This window comes from Pelecanus crispus, chromosome 9 (assembly GCF_030463565.1).
Source record: "Pelecanus crispus isolate bPelCri1 chromosome 9, bPelCri1.pri, whole genome shotgun sequence".
Lineage (NCBI taxonomy): Eukaryota > Metazoa > Chordata > Aves > Pelecaniformes > Pelecanidae > Pelecanus > Pelecanus crispus.
Window position 1 is genome coordinate 37,281,211 of NC_134651.1, and position 21,628 is coordinate 37,302,838.

At 62.8% G+C, this 21,628-nt stretch overlaps 3 protein-coding genes across 5 annotated transcripts; 2 read left to right on the forward strand and 1 right to left on the reverse strand.

Moving 5' to 3' along the window:
- Positions 1-866: 866 nt before the first annotated feature.
- Positions 867-5,595, forward strand: TOR2A (torsin family 2 member A). 3 transcript variants are annotated; one of them, XM_075716049.1, is made up of 5 exons: positions 867-1,011; positions 1,323-1,588; positions 2,711-2,886; positions 3,239-3,366; positions 3,948-5,595. In XM_075716049.1, the coding sequence occupies exons 1-5, from the start codon at positions 867-869 to the stop codon at positions 4,190-4,192; spliced, it is 960 nt and encodes a 319-aa protein (XP_075572164.1). In that variant the 3' UTR covers positions 4,193-5,595. The 3 variants fall into 3 exon arrangements, with proteins under 3 accessions (XP_075572164.1, XP_075572165.1, XP_075572166.1); XM_075716050.1 differs by having other exon boundaries at positions 982-985; XM_075716051.1 differs by lacking the exons at positions 867-1,011; positions 1,323-1,588 and adding an exon at positions 1,608-2,087.
- Positions 5,596-9,161: 3,566 nt separating this feature from the next.
- PTRH1 (peptidyl-tRNA hydrolase 1 homolog) lies at positions 9,162-11,523 on the forward strand. The gene is made up of 5 exons (XM_075716444.1): positions 9,162-9,227; positions 9,711-9,930; positions 10,107-10,206; positions 10,850-10,895; positions 11,332-11,523. Exons 1-5 carry the CDS (start codon positions 9,162-9,164, stop codon positions 11,521-11,523), a joined length of 624 nt encoding a protein of 207 aa, XP_075572559.1.
- Positions 11,524-14,555: 3,032 nt separating this feature from the next.
- On the reverse strand, positions 14,556-20,254 carry CERCAM (cerebral endothelial cell adhesion molecule). Its single transcript, XM_075716443.1, has 12 exons — positions 19,921-20,254; positions 18,150-18,260; positions 17,830-17,947; positions 17,616-17,750; positions 17,320-17,524; positions 17,119-17,238; positions 16,859-16,935; positions 16,579-16,685; positions 16,336-16,468; positions 16,040-16,167; positions 15,759-15,962; positions 14,556-14,790 (listed from the first exon to the last, which is right to left on the reverse strand). The coding sequence occupies exons 1-12, from the start codon at positions 20,115-20,117 to the stop codon at positions 14,556-14,558; spliced, it is 1,770 nt and encodes a 589-aa protein (XP_075572558.1). The 5' UTR covers positions 20,118-20,254.
- Between the last annotated feature and the right edge of the window lie 1,374 nt (positions 20,255-21,628).

Here is a 21,628-nt window from a genome sequence, read left to right on the forward strand (position 1 = left end):
AGGCACCCGGCACCAGGAGGAGGAGAGAGCGCCCAGAAAGGCACTGGGGCACAGATCAGCAATCTTGAGACAAAGAGGAGGAAAAGCAGCCACCTCCCATCTGCCATCCACCTCCTCAGGACGCGACAGGCCAGGGGGACCGCACCGCTGCCCCGAGGGACGGGGACAGGGTCTGAGCAGGCCAGCACCAGTGTCCACCGTCCAGCCCCACTGAGGTTCATGACTACACGGTGCCCCCCACCTCCCCCTTCGGTTTCGTTTCTTTTCCATCTCCGTCTTGCCTACGGCCACAGGATCCCATTTGTAAATGCGTTTTCATGATCACTTCTCGATGTACAGCCTTGTGAAGGACGGTCCTAGTTGTAAATAATTAGGCTCATTCGTTTCGTCTTGTAAATATGTGTATATATCTCATGGGTTTGGTTCTTACATATAATAAACTTTTATGCTGTACCTCAAGGGGATCCCCTCTCCCATGGGTGTCATTTAAACGAGGCCCCCGGTCCCCCCGGGACAGCAGAGCCCAGGGAAGGGCTGGTGAGGGGCACCACCACGCTGAACCCAGCCCTGCCTGGCCCCCGCACCTCCGCGGTGGTCCAGCGGCAGCCCTTCGCTGGCAGGGCTGTGTGGTTGCCCGGCCCCCGCCCCCGCCAGGGGGGACGGGGGTCCCCAAAGCACCAGCCGTGCCCCGGCTCCCAGCGGGGCGCGGAGCCCCTCCCGCGGCGGGAGGCGGGGCCAGATGGGCCAGGCCCCGCCCCCGCGATCTCCGACCACGCCCCTTTCCGTGGCCCGCCCCTTTCCCACGGCCCCGCCCGCGGGGCACGCCGGGAGCTGTAGTGCGGGCGGTGCCGGAGCCGGCGGCCGCCATGGCCCCTGCAGCGGCGGCGGCGCTGGCCCGGGCGCTGCTGCTGCTGGCGGCCGCCGCCCGCCCCGCCGCCGCCTGGGACCAGTGGGCGCTGCGCTGCGGCTTCTCGGCGGACTGCGAGTGCGACTTCGGGCCCGACCTGCGCGGTCAGCGGGGGCGGCGGGCTCTGAGGGGCGGGGGTCCGGGGAGCCGCTGAGGACGGGGACCCCGAGGCCAGGGAGGCGGCAGGCGAGGGGGTCCCGGCAGCCAGGGTGTCTCCAGGAGACCCCTCGTCCCCGGAGCGGGGCGGAGAGGGGGCTCTCGGCCTCCCCACGCCGCGGAGGGGCAGGACCGGGCGGCAGGGCCGTTCTGCAGCCGGGGCTGGCTGACAGAGGGGGCCCGGGGAAGCAGCCCTCAGAGGCGGGACAAGAGCTGTTTCAGCCTGCGTTTTCTAAGTCTTGATTTGACTTTGCTTCAGGTCTGGAGTGCGACTTGGCCATGAATCTGGTGGGGCAGCCCCTGGTGAGGCAGCAGGTGATGAAGGGACTGAGGGAGTTCCTGGAGAACCGGAATCCAATGAAACCCCTCGTGATGTCCTTCCACGGCTCGACTGGAACAGGCAAAACCTATGTGAGCTCCATGCTTATGCGCTACCTCTTCCAGGGTGGGCTCCAGAGCCCCTACGTTCACCAGTTCTCTCCGATAGTCCACTTCCCTCATGCTGAGCGGATTGAGCAGTACAAGGTAAGGGACACTTCTCAGCCCAGGACTACTTGATTGGGGTTTTTTTTGGTGATGTCCATCTTGATCCTCAGTACATACACATTCAGGCTGTTGCCTGAAGTGCAGCAGGAATAAAAGCTCTTTGTTTTACCCTCTCAGACACGGCTGAGTGAGTGGCTCCACGCACTGGCTGAAGGATCCACTAGTAACTGTGATATACTCTGGCACTCAGTTATCACTTTTGTCTTCCCCACAGCAGTCCTTGCCATGATCATGTTCTCATTCCTTAAATATTTACACAGCCCTTTGAATGCACAAACAAAAGTGCTTTGCTTAGATGAAAGGCACTAAAATTCTCCCATTGCTTTCCAAACAGCTTGATGGCTGTGAAAACCTGCCTATTGCTAGACTTGTAATCCCTTCCTCACAGAGCAAGCAGCTCCTGAACAGCAGCTCTAGACTCTTAACTGTGCCACTCTGTCTCTTAAAGCTGAAAAACGGAAGACATCAAAATGTGAAGGTTAGCTGCCAAACCCTCAGCAGAGTGGGGAATCAGCGCACCTGGACATTTGCTTTCTGGGTGTTTGGAGAAGTTATTTGTTGTATTGTGTCCTTAGAAGAAATACTCTCAGGAAGGTAAAACCCATACTGGGTAAAGTGCTTTAATTAAGAGTTATACATGCCCCCAGGCAATGTGAGTGGTTTTGTGTGGGTTGGCATCCACACTGAAGTAACTTCAGCTGTGGTAAAGAGCTGGAGCTCTTCTGGGTCAGCGCAAGCACATGTTTTTGCACCAGGACAGGAGCTGGCAAAAAGTACTCAGTAGCTGGGAACTGTAGATACACAGTGAAAGAGAAGAACGTGGGGAACTGTAGGAGTCTGAATCCCCAGCTTTAGTTTACTGCCTTCTTTAAATCTGTAATAAAAGATCTACAGTGGGCTAATAAAGCCAGTAACAGCCAGAATAAAGGAGGCCTCCCCAGTGCTGGCTGCTCCTGCTCCAAGTAGATGCTGCTGTGCAGGGAGAAGCTGCTTTCAGCAGCTGCAACTCTGCTTGAGCTCAGGCCTCAGCTTTTGCTCTGGGGTAGCTCAAGCCACCCTCGGTGTCTCGCTGTCTTACGGCTTGGTGGGTATTTTTCCTAGGAAAGCCTGAAGCGCTGGATCCAAGGGAACTTGACAAACTGTGGACGGTCGGCCTTTCTCTTTGACGAGATGGACAAGATGCAGCCGGGCCTGATTGACGTGATCATTCCATTCCTGGGACCCTCATGGGTTGTGTACGGGACCAACTACCGCAAAGCGATCTTCATCTTCATAAGGTAAGAGAGGCCCCTCTGTGGCATCATGGGGCCTTCCAGCGCACCACTTCTCATTTGGGCAGAGGTCCTACCTAATTCAGAGCACACACTTGTTTTGCTTTTCCTTCTCCAAGCTTTGAGCCTCTACAAATACCAAGAGACACTATTTTGTTGTGCATAGACAGACCTGGAGAGTCTGAAAAAGCTCTCCTGCCCCAGTTATTTGGCTGCCTTTACAGGAGTCATTTTAAACCAGGCAGCTGGGAGATCCTGGCTTGCACTCATGCAAGCTGGAGGGTGCCAGATGCCACCTCTGTCCTGCAACACCATTTTCTCAGACACATGCCAAATAAGCATCTCAATTCTTGTGCAGCAACGCAGGAGGGGAGCAGATCAACGAAATGACACTGGATCTCTGGCGTGCCCACAAGGACCGGGAGGAGATCAGCCTGCAGGACCTGGAGCTGGCCATCTCCAAAGCCGTGTTTGAAAACCCTCAGAGTGAGTCCGTGGAGCGGAGCCCTTCCTGCAGGGCCAGAGCCCGGCAGAGGGAGCCAGGCCCATTCCAGGCAGCCGCCGACACCGCCTGCCACCTCCCAGGCAGCCAGAAAGGGACGAGGCGGGGTTAAGGGAAGGGAATTGCTATCTCGAGGTTTCCTGGCGAAGGGAAGGAATAGCCTGGCCTTCCAAGCCAGTAGACCTGTTGCCACGTTTAGGAAAGTTCTTTGGAGACAAGGTGTATTCACAGTTGGGGGATGGCGAACAGCACAGCATGCTCACTGGAAAGGCGCCGAGGCATACCGATCCCCACTGCCTGCCTGGTTCTCCTTGCTCTGCCTTTGTCACAAGGAGCAGAGCTTAAATTCTGACTAGTCGAGCTAAATCCCCCCATTCCTGGAGAACAAGTCTGTTGGGGGAGGAAAGGAGGTGACAACTGATGGGTTCAATTCTCTCCTTGTACAAAACTGCAGCAGATCCATCTTCAGCCGAGTATTCTGGCTTCGCGCAAAGCAGCTCTTGGAATTCCAGGGACTGCAGAGACTCTCTGAAGGTAAAACCTGTCTCTTCCTTTACTTTTGCAGGTGGATTCTGGAAATCTGGGATCATTAACGAACATCTCATTGATTTTGTTGTGCCCTTCCTCCCACTGAGGCACCATCATGTAAAACAGTGTGTCGTCAGCGAACTTGTCCAGCAAGGCCTCGAAGTACGTCCAGGTGTTGTCCAGGAGGTGGCTGACAGCATCCCCTACTTCCCAGAAGAAGAGAAAGTATTCTCATCAACAGGCTGCAAAACAGTGGCTTCTCGGATCAGTTTTTTCTTCTAGTCACTGGCAAAGGCCTTGCTTGGATCCATAGGGGATGTATATGGAGCTGTAAAGCGGCAGAGCCCAGGGCTGGCGAGATGAGTGGCGGGAGCTGCATGTTCCCTCTTGGCAGCACAAGTGCCCTCCTGCTGAACTCGTCTCTCCAGCCCCAAGGAGGCTGCCGCAGGATGCGGCTGCGGGACCAAGTGCAAGTGATGTGATTTAAAGCACTTTACTGATTTACCCTTGGCCAGGTGAGGTTGGATACGACCAGCCCGGCGCACCACCCAAGCCATCTGTGACAAGGGGAAGATGCTGAAGGATGCAGCGTCAGGGAAGTTTCTCACCCTGTCAGCAGCAGCTACCTGCAGCTCTCCCCTCTCCTAGCAGCTATTGATATCCAACACATCAAGATTCTGAGCCCACAGAAGAATATTTCTTTCCTATAGGATTTTAACTTTTTTTTTTAAAAACCTTTGTAAGCATGGCTGTGCCTCAGCTCCTCGGTATGCAACAGTGCTGGTGCTGACTCCTGCAGTGCTGGCCTGTGAACACCTTCAACATTGCAGCAAAGTTTTCTTTTCAAGGAAGTTTTAGAGCCAGCTTCTTTCCAGCTTCCTTCCACTGTGAATAGGTGCTGGTAGGGACCAGCATCACCATCAACAAGCAATGGCGGGGGGTAATGTGGGAGATGGCAACACCTGCTCTGCCAAGAGCCAGGTTCTTCCTACCACCCCCTTGTCCATCTTTCCCCTAAGGTCCAAAGGATATCCCTGCAGAAAAAACAGGAAAACAACAACAACAAGACATTTCGCTTGTTTTGCCAGCTACAGAAAATTCCAGTCCTACCTCCAGGGGAACCCATGGTGCCACTAGCGATTTTCAAAATTGCTTTTATTCCGTGCTGATTTCTACAGCAGGCTGGGAGTTGGTGCTATGAGCTGTTGAGCCTCTTGCACATCATTCTGCTGGTCAGACCTTGCAGGCTGTGGCTGGGCCAGCGTCTGTTTAGCTTCTGGGGAGTGTCACAACAGGCAGCCTGGGGCAACTTAAAGATTAGTGCTCCACACTGCCAAGCATGGAGTGCACAGCACCACTGGCCTTTGCCCAGGTTTTAATTTCCTCTGTGCAGTCAGTTATGGGAGAACAGGTCAGAGGAACCAGATCATTCACTCTCTAGGAACAAACTGCCCGAGGGATGGGTGCAGGGATGCTTCCCAAAGCTCCCCATGCTCTGCTCGGGCCCTGTGCTGAAATGAGCTGGCAGCACTTGGGACCATTCCAGCTCCAGGGCCAGAGCTTTAGGGAACAGCGATTTTAGACACCACCCAAATGCTGCCCAGGAGCTGGCCCACAGACAGACTCAAAAATTCTGCTTCTTCCAAAAATATGCATTTCTAATTTTAAAATAATTTTTTTATGAAATAAACGTTTGGGGAACAGTCTTTTACTTGGATTCCTCACTGCAGCTAGTGCAGAAGGACTTGGAAGATTTGCATTTGCATGGGAACAGCTGCCTGACATGATGGGACTTTGGGGATTTAGCAGCACAGAGCTGATGGTCTCCAATTAGGTAACTGGAAAATAAGAAAGCAGCCTTTCTCTGAGGAGGTGAAACAGCAGTAGCTGGGCCAGGCATCCTCCACAGAGGAGCCCGTGTAGGTCCAGGAAGGCCACTGGGTCTCTGCCCCAGCAGCACTTTCCCCCCACTGCAGAGCACGTCTCTGGGTCCCAAGGCCACGTTCACAGGGCTAGTGCCAGCGCAGCAGCTGGTGGGAGCCACCTCACCTCCTTCCCAGGGAGAGTCACTTTGCCAAGCCTGCCTGCTGGCCCCGTGCACAGGGAGCCGAGGGCCGGGCATAGTGGCAGACCAGCCATTTCTGCAGCAGATATTGCTGCCGCTCTGCACGCTGGCTGGGTGTGAGATCCAAGCCTGCAGCCCCTGCTGCCGCACCCCGGGCTTGCTCACCTGAATCGCTGTCCCTGGGACAGCTCCCACTCCCGCGTGCAGCCCTGCACCCTCAGGCACCGCTTCCTTCCAACCATCCTCTAGTGCCATCAGCAGCCTGGGGACAAGTGCCAGCACAAAGGTAACGCAACAGGCCTACAGCAATGCCCCCCCAAAGCGATCCTTTATCTAGGAGGGCTGAGGAGTGAGACACCTGCTTGGAACAAGGTTCCCAGGCCAAGTGTAGACATCCAGCAACCCATCGTCACCTTTTAGGCAGACTGCACCAGCCCACCTCGCCACCAAGGCCTGCCGTCCCTGCTCGTGCAGTGCCGCTGCAACCCATCTCCGCACAACACGGTCCCCCAGGCTCAGCTCCAGCACCTGCTGGTAATCCACTAGCCAGCTCCCCCAGGCGAAGGAAGCAGTCTGCAGCGAGTCAGCGTCGGCGTCTCGGTTAAATGAGAGCGGCTGGGGGCTGGCTGTCACCCCCGGGCTTTGTCTGGAGCTCTCCATGCCAGCGGGAAACATGCACGGCGCGTGTCCAGCCCACCCTAGCCACAAAGATTCCAGCATCATTAGCTAAAAGCTCTGAGCTCCGGTCAGGCAGGAGACACAGCCCAGTCTGGAAGAGCAGCCGTTTCCAGCCATGCCCCCAGGACAGGCCATGCGGGGAGGGAGCCAAACCACCAGCAGTAAATCCCAGCTCCTGGTACTTCTCCCCGCTGCTGAAACAGTCCAGGCAGGCACAGCTGTGAACTGGGGTTAGGACCAAAGGAGAACCCAGGGACCCTACTGCCCATCTCAGTCACTGCTCCCTAACGCAGGACCCCAGCTCAGGGCTTTCCCCTGCACACACTCAATGCCCAAGTGCAGACGCTGCTGTCTGACACCCCAGCCCTCACCCCGGGGACCCTGCGATCCCCAATCTGGCTGCTTGCCTCCTCTGTTGACACAGAACCCCTTCTCCCTCCTCTCGTCCCTCAGAGCCTCACCAAGGAGCATCACAGCCTCATCACATTGTCCCAGGGTGTAGCAGTGCATGGCGCAGTCACTGCAGGTGAGCGCCAGCTGCCGCCGAGCCTCCTGGGCCCCCCAGCTCCCTCGCCCTGGCTGTCCTCATGGGCTGCGCTGAAGTCCTTGAGCCGTCGGAGGAGGGTCCCCCTGTGACACAGGGACACAGGGGAGCTCAGAGGTCGATGGAGCCGACCAGCTGCGAGGGTGAAGAATTCGACAGCCGAGGGGTCACTCTCGATGGTGAAGCTGATCTTCAGCAGGGCCCCATACGGAGCCTTGGACACCGCCTTGGCCTTGGCCTCGGCCTCCTGGCCTCTTCTCAGCAGCCTCTGCCTCAGGGCCTGGCCGGCTCCGTGCTGCAGCTCCAGCTCCAGGGCCTGTCAGATGTCCTGGTGACACAGGGCCAGCTGCCTGGGGAGGCTGGGTACCCTCACAGCCTGGCACTTCCCAGCACATCCCCAGCCTCCAGACGGGGCAGCAGGGCCCCTCAGGGACCAGAATGGCCGTACCTGCCCAAAGCGTTTGTAGAAGGAGGCATGGAGCACGTACAGCTCAGGGTTCGTCACGTCCTCCTCCACATCTCTGTTGAGCATCTGGAGGGGCTCTGGGAACTTGAGAGCCACAAGAAACACAGTGCTGCAAGAGGAGATGGGCAAGGCTGGAGGAAGCGCATGGCAAGGCCAGCCCAGCCAGACAGCCTAGCGCTGCCCTGGCTTTATCTCCTCTGGCAAAATACACTGCGGTGAGGCTGCAGTTCGGCTGCCTGTGTGAGGGCCTCCAGGGCCTCGCAGTAGAGCACCCGCTCAAGCAGACATTGGCTCTGCAGGGAAGCCCTGCCAGCCTGGCCACAGGCCAGGGCTGCAGAGAGGGAATGGAGGAGTGGCCGACCTGCAGGTCAAGGACAAGGGCCAGGCAAGCCAGGCAGGGCTGCTCCCATGCAGGCAGCAGCATGAGCACCTTCCTGAAGTTTGGCGTGGCCAACTGAAGTCACAGAACTGGACGAAGGCTCATGCAGCTCTGCCTGGACCATGTACAATGCTCAGCCCACACTGGCCTAGCCCAGCACGGCTCAAACTACCCAGGATCAGCCTGGCGAGAGGTTAACAGCAACCTGAAGCCAGATGCCAGCGTGAGAGCCAGCCTTAATGATGCTGCCTCCCTTCTCTGGCTCCCAGCCAGGTGTATCCCTAGCCCTTTGGGGACCCTTTACCCTCTGTGGATCCAGGTTGATGGCTTTCAAATAGCAGGTGATGGCTTCCTCCCACTGGCCACAGGAGAAGTCCAGCCCTTTCTGCCAGCTGTGGAGAGGAAAAGAGCCATGAGCGAAGCCCAGTAACGTGCTGCTGGACTGGGGGACTGTCACACAGCCTTGGAAAAAAGCTCTGCTCCGCTGGCAGGGCCAAGAGCCAGCCAGGGCTGGAGGAAGGATCATATATCCCCCCCATCCAGCCACACCCCAAAGGTCGCTGCTAAGGTCTGTGTGAGCGGGAACGTAACAGGCGTGAACACCTAAACATGGGGCACGGCCCCGGGCGCTTAGTGCTCCCGCACCCTGCCCTGCACCACTGCGGGCAGGGACCCCGCTTCCCTCGGGGACCCGACGCTGTGCAGACACTGGCTGGGCCCGAAGACCCTCGGCAGGGAGCTCTCCCAGCCCTCCCCCAGCCGCTCCTCCGGCTCCGCCGTGGCAAACGGCCCCCGGCCTCCACCCGCCTCAGGGACCCTTCCCAGGCCGCGGCTCCCAGTAACCCCACAGCTCGCCCTGGCTGCGCTCCCCCGCCGCTGCCCCAGCCGCCCCGCTGGGCTGGCCTCTGCAGTGGGGGCCACGGCTGGCGGAGCCCCACGGCTTTACCGCCGCGGCGGCCACGGCCCCTGCGGGGGCGGAGCGCGGCCCGCCCCACGCCCGCCCCGCCGCCCGCAAGCAAGATGGCGGCGCTGCCCGTAAGCAAGATGGCGGCGGGGGCGGTGCCGGGCCCTTGGCGGCGCGCGGGCGTGACGTCGGAGGGGAAGGGAGGACGCAGCGCGATGCTGGCGGCGGAGCTGGTGGGGCGCGCGAGACCGCTCGTCAGCCGGGCGGGGCCGCGCGTCATGGTGGGGCCGGGGGCGGGGCCGGGCTTGAGGGACGGGGGGGGGGGGGGGGGGAAGCGGGGCTGAGGGGGTGGCGGCTAAGGGGGAGCGGGGCTGAGGGGGAGCGGGGCTGAGGGGACCGGGGGGAGCGGGGCTGAGGGGGAGCGGGGCTGAGGGGACCGGGGGGAGCGGGGCTGAGGGGGAGCGGGGCTGAGGGGATGGCGGCTGAGGGGACCGGGGGGAGCGGGGCTGAGGGGATGGCGGCTGAGGGGGATCAGGGCTGAGGGGGGAGATCGGGGCTGAGGGGGAGCGGGGCTGAGAGGGGAGATCGGGGCTGAGGGGATGGCGGCTGAGGGGACCGGGGGGAGCGGGGCTGAGGGGGGTGGCGGCTGAGGGGGAGCGGGGCTGCGAGGAGTGCGTCTGAGGGGTGCAGGGGGGATCAGGCCCGTGGAAGGGCCAGGGGCCTGATGGCGGCCCGGCAGAGCCCTGTTGACACCCAGCGGGCAGGTGGCCGGCCTGGGCAACTACGGGCTGCGGGGGACGCGGCACAGCGTGGGCATGGCGGTGCTGGACCGGCTGGCCCGGCAGCTGGCTGTGGCCGAGGGCTGGCGAGCGGACAGGCGGTGCTGCGCAGACGTGGCCCTGGCCACGGCCCACGGCCTGGAGCTGTTGCTGCTCAAGCCGCGGAGGCTCATGAACCTCAACGGGCTCAGCGTTGCCAGTGCCGGTGAGCGGCTCGGTCTCCCCTGGAGCCTGCTGTGCCACCAGGCCCTGTGACACCCTGCTGTCCCTGTGACGGTCCTGCTGTCCCCCTGACACCCTGCTGTGCCCCTGCCCAGCTCTCCAGGGTCAGGGCCTGATGAGCTCCCCCTCATTTCTTGCGTTATATTTCTGTTTCCAAAGCTGAGATCTACGACCTCCGCCCAGAAGATGTTTACCTGGTTCATGATGACCTGGACAAGGCCCTGGGCAAGGTGGCGATCAAGCTGGGAGGCAGCGCAAGGTACGGGGTGGCCCCAGCTCTCTGGTTGTGTGAGCTGGTTCGAGGCCTTGCCATGCCCTTACAACATGGGCTGTTCCTGGCCCCGTCCCACCAGCCTGGCGGTGTTTTCAGCCCCAGTGCTAGCCCTGGGCCCGATCCCAGTTGCAGAAGTAACAGCCAGCTGTTTGGGCAGCCTGCCGGTTCCTACCCTGGCAGTAAGAGCAGGGAGCCTCCTGGAAGCGGCTGTGGGCTGGATCCAGCCCATCGGCTGCGCTGCATGGGCTTTTTATAGCACTCCGCCTCCACTCCGCCTGCCCCAGCACCAGCTCCTGGGTCAGCCTTGAGACATTTAACCTAGGAAATCTTCCACTGCAGGCCAGGGCAGGGATGGTGGTGGGCCACAGCGCTTGGTCACATGTGCACCAGCTACAGCAAGAGCTGAGATGTGCAGAACGTGCTGTCTCAGCCCTGCTTCCCCTCACCCTCCCCAGCCAGCTGCTCTCAGCCCTAGGGGCTGGATGTTCCTGCAGAGCCAGGGCATGGGGGCTGCAGCCCCTGGCTGGGACCACATCCCCGAGTCCCTGCAGCGAGGCGAGAGACCCCAATACCGTGGGGGGACGGGTCTCTTACAGACTCATAGTGGGTTTTCTCCTTCTCTCCCAAGGGGACACAACGGGGTCCGATCCTGCATCAGCGCTCTGCACTCCAATGTGAGTGGGCCTCAGTCCTTGAGGATGACTCCTGCCCCCACCTCAATGAATGCCTTGTCATCCCCCCCCCACTCCCATTCTTCCAACTCCCCTCAGAGAAGCCCCTGCTCCCTCTCCTTGCCCCCCTTTTCTCCTTCCCCTCCTTCCCTCTGCTTTCCCAAGGGCTGATGTTGGTTTGGCTGCCGTGGAGGATATGGAAACAATTAGCTCAAGCAGCTCTGCCAGGCCTGGCAGGAGCCTGGGATCTCAGCACAGCCCAGCAAAAGCCTCTTCCAAAATCATGTTTCTTGGAGCAAGCAGTCAAAAGCACCTGGAAAACATGAGGGCCTGCTCCCTCACCACCCAGCCCTGCTCGCAGCATTGTCCCTTTGCCTCGGCTCTGTCTCAGCTGGGCCCCTGAGGTGAAGCTCCTCCAGCTCTCCTTCTTTCTCCCCAGGAGATGACCCGGGTCAGGGTCGGCATCGGGCGGCCGGAGGGTGAAGTGACAGTGTCCAGCTATGTCCTGGCTCCGTTCAGCGCCGAGGAGCGGGAGAGGCTGGAGCAGGTCCTGGCCCAGGCAGCAACCAGCCTGCTGGAGCATGTCCTACGGAGGAGAGCGCCTGCAGGGGAGCCGGGGGACAGGGGCTGACGCGAACCCCTGGGGACCTGCGTGGCCGATGGACAGAGTGCGGCGGACTCTCCAGGGTGACAGTGGCATGGAGCAGAGCTGGCCCTGCCAGGTGGCCTGGCCAGGCACTGGGGCAGCCCCAGTCCGTCCCCACACAGATACAGGCAGCTCATGTCCCACTCAAACCTCTGCAGTGGCTTCATACAGCAGTTTGGCACAGAAATCAAATAAACCCTCACCCCTGGCTTGGCCCTGCTCCTGCCCCTCTCCCCTGCACTGCCTGCTGAACTCTGGCTGTCCCTGTCTCTCTGCAGTTCAAATCCATGTTCTTGTCCCTGTTCTACCAGCCCAGGATGCGGGGGAGGCTTCCAGTGGGAAGGGGGGAGAGCAGGAGCCAGTTCCGTAGGACCCAAAACCACTTCGGCTTTGTTGAGAAACTGGAAAGCAGAAGTCACCTGGAATCTCGTAGCTCAGCAGCACACGAGGGCTGCTCCCACTGAGCTGCAGCAAGTTTCGGGACTGGCCTCATAGGTTTTGACTTAGGTGGTTTTCAGCCAAACCCTGGCGTTTCCAACAGCTGGAGGAGTTCTGGCTCCTCCTTGCAGACCTGTTACTGGTCTCATGGTGGCGAGGGCAGCCCAAGAAGCGGGGTCTCCCCACTACCACAGCTTCCCAAAGCCCTGGGCTCATCCTGTCCGGCTGCATACCCTGCAAGCACAGCTGCACCGAGAGCCCCAGTGCAGGCAGCTCCTCGCCTGCATCCCAGCGGGCGCTGGAACAAGCACTGGGACCCTTGCTGGGTCACATGTATTGCAGTGCTGCTGCCACTTCCTTCCTCCACTCCAGCTGGCACCAGACCTTCCTCCACTCCAGCTCCCAGCTCCCGAGCTCCTCCCGTAGCACTGAGGCTACCTGCGACCAGGGGACAGGCAGGGAAGCAAAGGTGCCCCAACCTGCCATCACCTCTCCCCCTGCTGTGCTGCCCATGCCTGTACTGGCTGGGACCCTGCAGTTGCAGACCATGTGCTTGGCCATCTCCTTCTCCCTGTTCTCCAGTAGATCCACTCGGATATTTAGGTCCCACGTGATCTCCTGAAGCCAGTTGTTTTCCTTCAGGAGACCCCTGCTGTAGCTGTTCAACCTGCCCCGAATGATGCTCTCCTTGATCGTTTGGTGGTCTCACACATCCCGCTGTGGGTCTCAGCTACCAAGGCTTCCACCCACAGCTCCATTGCCTTCATCAAGCTGTGGGGAGAAGAGGGGCACAGCCCCCAAAACCCTGGGTGAAGGCAGCAACGCACCATCCTGGGGCTAACCCCGGCAGCTGCTCCAGGGCCAAAAGGAGCAGCCAGCTGCCAGGCAGGGGTGGAGAGAGGTGGCTCAGGGGCCTGGCAGGGAGCTCACATCTCCCCAGCTCACCCAGACTAGGGCTAGTTGCAGTGTTTTTAAGAAAATTCCTCCTCCACCCCAGAAAACCCTCAGTTTTCAACCGAACGTCACCCTGCCGAGGAGCTGAGGTTTAGCACCAAACAAGCCTGGGCTCTTGGAAAGCAAACACCCTCCTCCAGAGCTGGCCACAAAGGTGACAGATGCCGGAGCCCAGCAGGACTCGGCTGCACATCTCGGCGCTCAAGCTGGTGTCAGGTTTTCAGTCCTAAGGCCAAACCTAGCACCAGTGAGGGAAATCGTTTCCATCAGCATTCCCAGGGGAGAGCTGAGCTCCACGGAAATGCCACCCACCTTTTCACCTATGGTCCCCAAGGGAGAGCTCCAGTCTCTGTCTCCCACCCCACCCCCTTTCCCCATTACAGATTTCATTCCCAAAGCAATCCCCAGCCGGGGGAACCACCAGACCCTCACCACTGCAGCTCTGAGGTGACCCCGGCAGGGTACGCCCTGGGGATGATACGTGGGGCAATGCCAGCCGGCAGAGCCAGCACCCAGCACGTCGGTTCAAACACAGTGTGCTTTAATCCTCCCTGGGCTTCAGCCCAGACACGGCACAGGCGAGGGACAAGCCCGGTCAGCAGCAGGAGGCCATGTGTGCCACCACGGGAGCCAGCCCCCGGCCTGAACAAACATTCCCCAAAGTCCAAGCCAGTTGGAGACGGCAGAGTTGGCATCGCTCAGGGTGGTCCTGGAGACGTGTCCTCAGCAGAGACGGAGCACAGCGCTCCCCCGGTCCCTCCACCTGGCAGGGAAAGGGCTCTCCAGGAGCCCTGGGGCAAATCCTGCCTTGGGTGGATTCGCCACATGCAGATCTGAAGGACCCTGGGGGGATCTGTCCAGGGCAGCTGCATCTCTCAAGCGGGAGTGGGCAGGATCAGGCCGCTGGCCCATGGTGCTCCCGGCTGGGTCACAGTCCCTCGTCCCTAGGAGGCAAGGACACAAACATTAGCGGTCAAGGCAGGAGCAGTGCCGACACATTCGCGCCTGCAGTAGAGGCGGTGGGATGATTGTTTTCCAGCCTCCCCCGGTCTGGCTGCTCCCAGGGAGGCTCTGCTGCCAGGACAAGCAACCTCAGACAGGGAAAGTCTGACCCGGCGTTAACCGTGGCGGTGCTGCCTTGGGGCCAAGCGAGCGCAGGTGCTCGCCTGCCTGCGTGGCTGCCCCGCAGATACACGGCCCCAGGGAGACCCGCTTTTGGCGGGGAGCAAGCAGCACCGGGCTGAAACTTCCCCCTGCGAGATGCCCCCAGCTCTCTCCAAACTAGGATGACTTTTGCAGGAGGTGAAGGAGCATTGTCCCTTTCTCGCTTGAGGGGATGGGGAGCAGCACGGACTCGGGGAGCAGCACAACCCGAGCCCCTGGTCCCCTCCAGCCCAGTGCAGCCCCACATGGGACATCTGTGTCCTCATCCCTTTCCCCACCTGGAAGAGAAGGTCTCGTCTCTGTTTCCCAATGCCTTGAGTTTCATGGGAAGAGCTGCTGCCACATGGCAAAAAGAAACTAGGCATCCAGAACACATCCAAACACAGCACTCGCAGGGAGATGCTTCCCAGCTGCTCTGTTCCCCGGCACCACGCGCCCGGGTGCCACAGCCTCGCTCACCATCAGAGCTCGTCGTGGCGGGTGGAGCGGAGGTGGCCGGCACTGCCCCGTGAGTCCCTCAGGGTCTTCTGCGAGCCAGCCCAGTCAGTCTTCTTGGCATCGTCATCCCAGATGGTGGAGGTCTCGGTGTCGCTCAGCCAGTTGCTGTCCCCAGCATAGTGGGTGGGATAAACCAGGAGGGGGTGAGCTGAGAACACCAGCAGGTCCCGGGGGGCAAAGTGCCGCTTGTAATCCTCGCTGGGGAAAGCAGAGCGGACCCGAGAGGAGAAATTGGCTTACAGAGCATGGCCCCGTGGAGAAAAAAGGGCTGGGAAAACCATACCGACCACCTGGGGAAGGCACCATGCAGGGCAGGTGATGCGGAGAGACATGGGGTACCAGGGAAGGGGTCTGGGGAAGGCAGCTGAGCTGGGGGGCTGCCCTGCGCCGCTGCTACCTGCAGAGCCTGGCTGGGGAGGGACCGTGGAGAGGATGGGACCCATCTCTCCCCACCAGCCTCGGTGGCACGGGGCCGGCCCTGGCATGGAGGGGGTCTCCAGCACAGCATCCCGTCGGCCCAGCCCCGGCTGGCCCCAGGCCAGGGCTGTCTGGTGCCGTTATCCTGGCGAGCATGGGACTCCCAGCTGCTCCTGGTTCACATCCAGAGCACTAATCCACCCCTCCGTCCACCTCCAGCCTCCCTTTTACATGCCTAATCCCTCTGTTTCACCATCCTGCTTACTGGCTTTCCCACTCCCCTCTCCCCTGAGGCACCCAGCCACCAGACACTGCCTTGCCGCTGACCCCCACCTGGGAAGAGGGGCACGGAGGTGCTCCAAGATGGGGCTGAGACCCACAACCAGGGGCGTGGAGCCACAGAAACCCTCAGAGCTGGGTGGGGTACAGGGGGCTGCTACCCCCTTGCCATGGGGCCAAGATCCCCGTGCAGGGCCAGCATCGAGCCCCAGCTCCGTCCCCATCGCCGTCCCCCCACCCCGTGCTGGCAGAGGGCCATTTTCCAGCGGCCAGCAGCCAGGCAGCGGCCAAGGGGGAATGAGCTCATTTCATGCTACAGATGTTTTCCTCCAGCATGAGTAATGATGGCGGGGGGGGCGACGGCGGGGGGGACAGGGCGGGACAGTGACGGCAGAAATGAAACACATGCTCCCTCGCCGGCACGGCCATGCCGCTCCGCCTGCACCCCTCCTGCACCCCCTGCTCCTTACTTGGGGTGCTTGTCGTACATGATGGGCAGGAACTCGTCCACAGGCAGCATTTTGGAGAGGGGCTCTGCAGCCAGCAGCTTCTGCGCCCCACGCTGGGAGATGGCATAGGCCAGCGTCCAGTACGAGTACCCAGCCACCACCAGGTTTCGCACACCCTCCACGGGCACCTCGTCCTCCATGTTCACCTGCTTCCTCCCCAGGTAGCTGCGGGGCGGCCAGCAAGCTGTGAGAGCCAGCCCCAGGAACCCCCACTCCGCGTCCCCCCCAGCCCCAGCACCTACATGAGGTCCCAGTCCTGCTGCGCGCTCTCCAGCTCCTCCATCAGCTGCTGCAGCCGCGCTGGGAAGGCGGCCTCGAAGCGCACGTCATCCTCGAAGACCACCGACCGCTCCAGCCCTCGGGACACGATCTGCGGGAGGGGGCAGAGGTGCAAACCCATCCTGTGCTGGGCCATACTGGGTCCTCACCCTGCAGGACACCCCTCTCCCCAGGTCCTTCAGTGACCAGGTGATGCCCACAGGGTCCCTGCCCCGTGCTGGTGGGCCTTAGGGACCCCATGGTCCCCACGGCCCCGTACCTCCTTCCAGATGTTGTAGTGGCTGAGGAAGCAGCCGACCTCGCCCTTGGTGAGCGTGCGGCCGGAGAAAGGGTCATAGTACCCGGGGAGCAGGTCCACCCCCATCACCTTGATGTCGCTGCTGTTGAGGGTGCTGCAAGGTGAGGGGCTGCATCAGTGAAGTGTCCCCCCCAGCCACCCCCATCCCCTCCCCAGGGTGACACGGGGGGCTGGCGGAGCAGGAACCCGTCCCCCCGCGGTCACCTCCCATCCACGGCGTCCACCACCCGCGGGGCAATCTCCAGCTCCCGCAGGGATGCCAGCATCCGCTGGCGCCGGTCCGGCCTCCGCACCAGGTTGATGAGGAAGATCTGGAGAGGAAGGGGAGAGTCCCACCGAGGGGACATATTGTCATGGCGGGGGACACAGCCTTCCTGGCCACTGCAGGGTGGGTGACAGGGGGCTCAGCCAAAGCCCATGGCAGGCTTTGCCATGGATGGATGCAGCCCGAGGGACAGACTGGGGGGGTGCATTGGGCACTTACTTCATCAAAGCCCATTTTCGTGAGTGGCTTGGGGAGGAGGGAAATGTGCTTGGAGCGCTGCATGGGGGGGCCATCCACTGCGGAGAGAAGGGACACCCCTTCAGTGGAGCCCAGACCTGGCTGGGAACCGGGGCCAACAGCCCTGCCCCGGGGACTGGCACGGGGACTTGATGATCTTAAAGGTCCTTTCCAACCTAAACGATTCTATGATTCCTGGTGTGGGGGACACCTCCGGGACCCCGCCGCCCGCAGGCGCTCACCCATGGCCTCCAGCGTGAGATGCACAAAGTTGGCACGTTCGTCCTCCAGCGTCTGGTGGGCCTTCACAGGGACGTTAATGTAGCCGAAGCGCTGCTGGTTGCACACATGGACCTCCGCGCCTGCCGGGTGGGATAGGTAAGCACCACAACCCACCACAAACCCCCCGGACCCCCAAAACCCCTGGCCCCCCCAGCCCTCACCAGCCGCCTGGCAGGAGTAGGCGAAGACGATGATATCGTCGAAGGCCCAGGTGTAGTTGGGATGGGGCGGGTAGAAAGCCAACCGTGACGTCTCCTCCTTCCGCAGGTCGATCAGGAAGGTGGCGTAGACCATGGGGACAGCGAAGCAGCCCACCTGCTGCCGGTTCTTGGTGGGGAAGTAGTCGGACGTCCGGCGGTAGTACCCCTGCGGCACACCGGCGTGATGCCTCCTTGGTGGGGGGCTCTTTTGCCATGGGGGCGGGGGTCCCCTTCTCTGGGGCTTTCTGGGGACATACCTGGGGCGTGATGCCACACCAGAAGTTGGAGTAAAAGGTCTGTGAGTCCAGCATGGGGGCCACCACTGACTTGTTCTGCGCCATGAGAAACTTGAGGGTCTGGTTGTTGGTCAGGATGCTGTCGGTGTCCACAAACTGAGGGGACGGCACAGGTCCTGGAGGCGTGGGAATGCCCACCTCAGCCCCCACCCCGCTGACACCCCGCGTCCCTTACCAGGATGTAGTCTGCCCGCTGCTCCCGGGCGTAGGTGAGAGCCTCCTGCTTCAGCCTCATCAGGTTTTCGTAGCGTTTGTCACTCCAGTGCTTGGGCCCGAGCTCGTCGGGGTAGGAGCTGGGCAGGGGGGAGGCAGGGGTTAACCCCGCTCGCTGGGAATGCACAAACTTGGTGCACAGCACTGCTGGCCCTGGCTCAGTCAGCCCAGCTCTGCCTGGCCGCCGGCTCCTCCTGGCAGCATCCCCGGCTGGGGAGTGGGGTGCTGCTCCGCGAGCCCCTCGCAGCCCACACCCACCCCCCCAGCACCTCCCAGCCTCACCTGGGCTCCTCCTGCACCTTCCAGGCCACCGAGTGATAGTCCTTCCCCACCGCCCCCAGCCACTCCCGCAGCATCGCCGTCGTGTTGTCTGAGTTGTGGTCCGTCGCGCACCTGGGGTGAGGGGACGTCAGCCTCTGGGGTCCCCCCCGAGGGTCAACCACGGCCCCCTCCCTGCACTAGAAATGCGCCTGGGGACCAGAGGCTGAGCCAGCGACGGACTCGCTTGGGAACACAACATGTAATTTTAAGGAACCAACGCTGCGCTGGCAGGAGGGGGAATGCAGATGGGTAATTTTTTTCCCGGTGCCGCCACCAGCCAGGCTGTCCTGCGGCTCTCATGCCCCGTCCCTGCAGCCCGGAGGCAACCCTAGCCGTGCTCTCCCCATCCCAGCCCTGTGGCTGCCCACCATGAACAGCATCGGAGCACAGCGGCTTCGTCCCCCTGCCCGTGTACCATGCTGCACCCCAAAGCACCCCTGTGCACCCCACTGCACCCCACAGCTCCGGCAGCCAGAGGAAAGGCCCCGACAGGCAGCAAAAATCCCCCCTCCCCAAACCTTCCCTTCCCATGCACAGCCGCCGTTCCCAAATCTCCCACCCGACCTCGCGACAATGATCACGGGGACCCCAGCACAGACGGGGTTGAGCCCCACATTGCACTGGGGCAGCCCCCAAGTCCCCACTCTCCCCAGCACCCTTGATCTGCCGAAGAGCCCCAGGCACTGGTGTCACAGGGACCCCCGGGGACGCAGGGGACCTGTGCCCCCCCCAGCTCCCAGCTCCGCAGGCAGCTGCTCTTGAAACACCCCGCAGGGCCCTGGGGCCAGGGGCTCCCGGGGGCTGCGGCGGGCGAAGGCGAGGGCCCCCCGCTCCCCCGCTGCCGGCAGCTGCCCCCGGCCCAGCGCAGCCACTCCTGCCAGGACCCCCCCCACCAGCCCCTGCCTCGACCCCCACAAAAGCAGCTGCAGAAAAGTTTCCGACGAGCTCAGGCGAGAGATGGCGGTGGCAGAGGAGCGAGGAAGAGGAGGGATGGGGGGCTCCTCTCCCAGCCACCCCCTCCAGCACGGTAAAAGGGGGTTTGGGGAGTGTCTTTGGGGAAGGGGGGGCTGGGGCCAAGCCCTGCAGGGAGGGGGAAGGCAGCGTCTGTCCCTGATGATGCAGAATCCCCCCAAGCCCAGGGCTCCCCTCCTGCACCAGCCCCACAGCTTTGGGAGGGGAAAGGTGGGGGTCTTGCCCTCTTGCCGTGGGGCAGCGCCCAGCCCCTCCTGGGTCCCTGCTGGGTCCCACACCCGGGGCAGAGCCATCCCTCACCCTTTGGGGCTGGGGGGGACGACGGACTGTTACCACCAGGGTCCCTGTTCCTCCCGGGGGTCCCTGTCCCCCCAGGGTCCCCATTCCCTCCGCAGGCCCCCGTTTCCCCGGATTTCCATTCCCTCCACCGAGGCTCCCATTACTCCAAGATCACCCCGAGTCCCCAGTCCTCCCACTCACCCCAGCTCCCCATTCCTCTCCCCCCATCGTCCTTTGGGTCCCCACTACCCCCGACTGCCCATTGCCCCCCATAGTCCCCCCTATTTCCCAGAACCCCCTTCCCCCCCCCCCAAGCATCCCCCTTCCCCCGGGGCTCCCCCTTACCCCCGGGGTCCCCGTGATCCCAGCATCCCGGCTCCCCCCAGGGTCCCCATTCCCCCATAGCCCCCTCCTCCCCCCAGATCCCTGCTACCCCCCTCACCCCGGGGTCCTGGCTCCCCCGGGGTCCCCACTCCCTCACCACAGGGCGATGCTCCCGGCGGGATAGTCCATGCGCTCCAGGGCGCCCAGGCAGTGCGGCAGCGAGTGCTGGGCGTTACGGGCCAGGAGGGCGAGCACCAGCCGGGGGGGGCCCGGGCCGGGCCCGGTGCCGGTGCCGGGGCCGGGGCCGGTGCCCAGCAGCAGGAGCAGGGCGCAGAGCGGCCCCGCGGCGCCCATGGCGGCGGCGGCGGCGGGCGGGGAAGGGGCGGGCTGAGACCCGCCGCGCTCAGCGCACCCCCCGCCCCCGGCCCGGCCCCGCCGCCGCTGCGAGCCCCGGGGGAGGGCTGGGCTTGGGTTTCTTTAAATAAAGCCGATATCGGGAAACGGGCCCACGGCCGGTACCCCCGTCCCCGAGGTCCCCGGGGATGCTCCTGGGCATCCCCGTGTGCCCCCCGCCTCCCCCGCTAGCTCGGGGTCGGGTCCCCGCGGTGCCCGGCATGGCGTGGGTGGGTGCTGGGGAAGCGGACGGGTGGGCAATTGGATGGGGGGCTCATGGCTGGTGGGTGTTCACGGCCAGGGGCGCTGGTGGCGGGGGGGAGCTTGTGCCCAGCGTGTGTCGTGCCTGGGTGGGCTCATGGCTCGCCCCAATCACAGGCCACGGCAGCCCACCCCACCAAGCCGTGTCCCACCCACGCTGCCGCCCACGGCTGACCATTTGCAGCCCCCCAGGCGTGTCTGCAACGTGTCCCAGCCGCAGGCAGCCCCGGGGCCTTTGGGACATTTGGCCAAAACCGCTGCTTAACCACCCAGGCCATAAATACGGCCGGAGGAAGCGCAGGCTGGGAGGAGGCCGTGTCCTGGGGAGCACCCCCCCTCCCCCCGTGCACCCCACCAGCGGGGCCGGGCACCCCTCGCTCCGGTGGCACCGGAGCCCTGCGAGAGGCCACGGCCGTGCGTGGCCAAACCTGCACCCACCCGCAGCGGGGCGAGGGCCCGGCCGGGCGGCTGCGCTCGCGGGCTCCCCACGACCCCCGCTCCCGGGGGAGCTCCGGGGAGGCTCCGGCGGGGTGCAGCAAGGGGGCCAGGGGGGGAGCAATCCAGCAGCACCTGGAAGAAGCAACGGGGGACGCACACACACGACACGGGGAGCACCAGGGAGCCCTGCGGCGGCTGTAAGGAGAGAAAAACTCTGTTTACAGCCCGAGCTGGGACAAGTATTTTGGGGAAGGGCTCCGTGCCAGCGCGGCTGAGCGCTCCCCGGCGATGCAGAGGAGCTGCCGGAGGGGGCGGGACCCCAGGAGCCGAGCACAGCCGGACCCCACCCGTGTCCGAACCCCACCCGTGTGTGCGGGGCCCCCCGGGAGGGCTGGGCGGGGGCAGCCCCTCTCACCTCCGCAGGAGCCCCGCGGCCCGGGAAGGGATCAAGCCGGAGGAAGGGCCGCAGAGCGGCGGGGATGCCCGCAGAGCGGCGGGGATGCCCGCGGAGCCCACGGCTGGCGCCGACCCGCGGGGACACCCACCCGCCGGCACCGCCCCCCGCAGCCCGGCCCCGCGCTCGGCCGCTGCTGCCACCTCCCGGCACCGCGGCCCGGCCGGGAGCAGCCGGGACCGGCGCTCGGCGGGGAGTCAGGGGCCCCAGGGTCCATCAGGGCCGGATCTGATCCCCGTGTCCCCACATCCCTCCATCCCTGCCCTTCTTCATCCCCGCATCCCTTCGCCCCTGCATCCCCACATTCCTCCACCCCTGC

Excerpts from the sequence above, each read along its gene's own strand:
- CERCAM (XM_075716443.1), bottom strand. The coding sequence starts at position 20,117 with ATGGGCGCCGCGGGGCCGCTCTGCGCCCTGCTCCTGCTGCTGGGCACC. Across the intron at positions 17,948-18,149 it reads AAGGTGCAGGAGGAGCCCAG|CTCCTACCCCGACGAGCTCG; the intron begins GTGAGGCTGGGA and ends CCCCCTGCCCAG. Across the intron at positions 16,469-16,578 it reads GTGGACGCCGTGGATGGGAG|CACCCTCAACAGCAGCGACA; the intron begins GTGACCGCGGGG and ends CTCACCTTGCAG.
- TOR2A (XM_075716049.1), top strand. The coding sequence starts at position 867 with ATGGCCCCTGCAGCGGCGGCGGCGCTGGCCCGGGCGCTGCTGCTGCTG. Across the intron at positions 2,887-3,238 it reads GCGATCTTCATCTTCATAAG|CAACGCAGGAGGGGAGCAGA; the intron begins GTAAGAGAGGCC and ends ATTCTTGTGCAG. Across the intron at positions 3,367-3,947 it reads CGTGTTTGAAAACCCTCAGA|GTGGATTCTGGAAATCTGGG; the intron begins GTGAGTCCGTGG and ends TTACTTTTGCAG.
- PTRH1 (XM_075716444.1), top strand. The coding sequence starts at position 9,162 with ATGCTGGCGGCGGAGCTGGTGGGGCGCGCGAGACCGCTCGTCAGCCGG. Across the intron at positions 9,931-10,106 it reads GCTCAGCGTTGCCAGTGCCG|CTGAGATCTACGACCTCCGC; the intron begins GTGAGCGGCTCG and ends CTGTTTCCAAAG. Across the intron at positions 10,896-11,331 it reads TCAGCGCTCTGCACTCCAAT|GAGATGACCCGGGTCAGGGT; the intron begins GTGAGTGGGCCT and ends CTTTCTCCCCAG.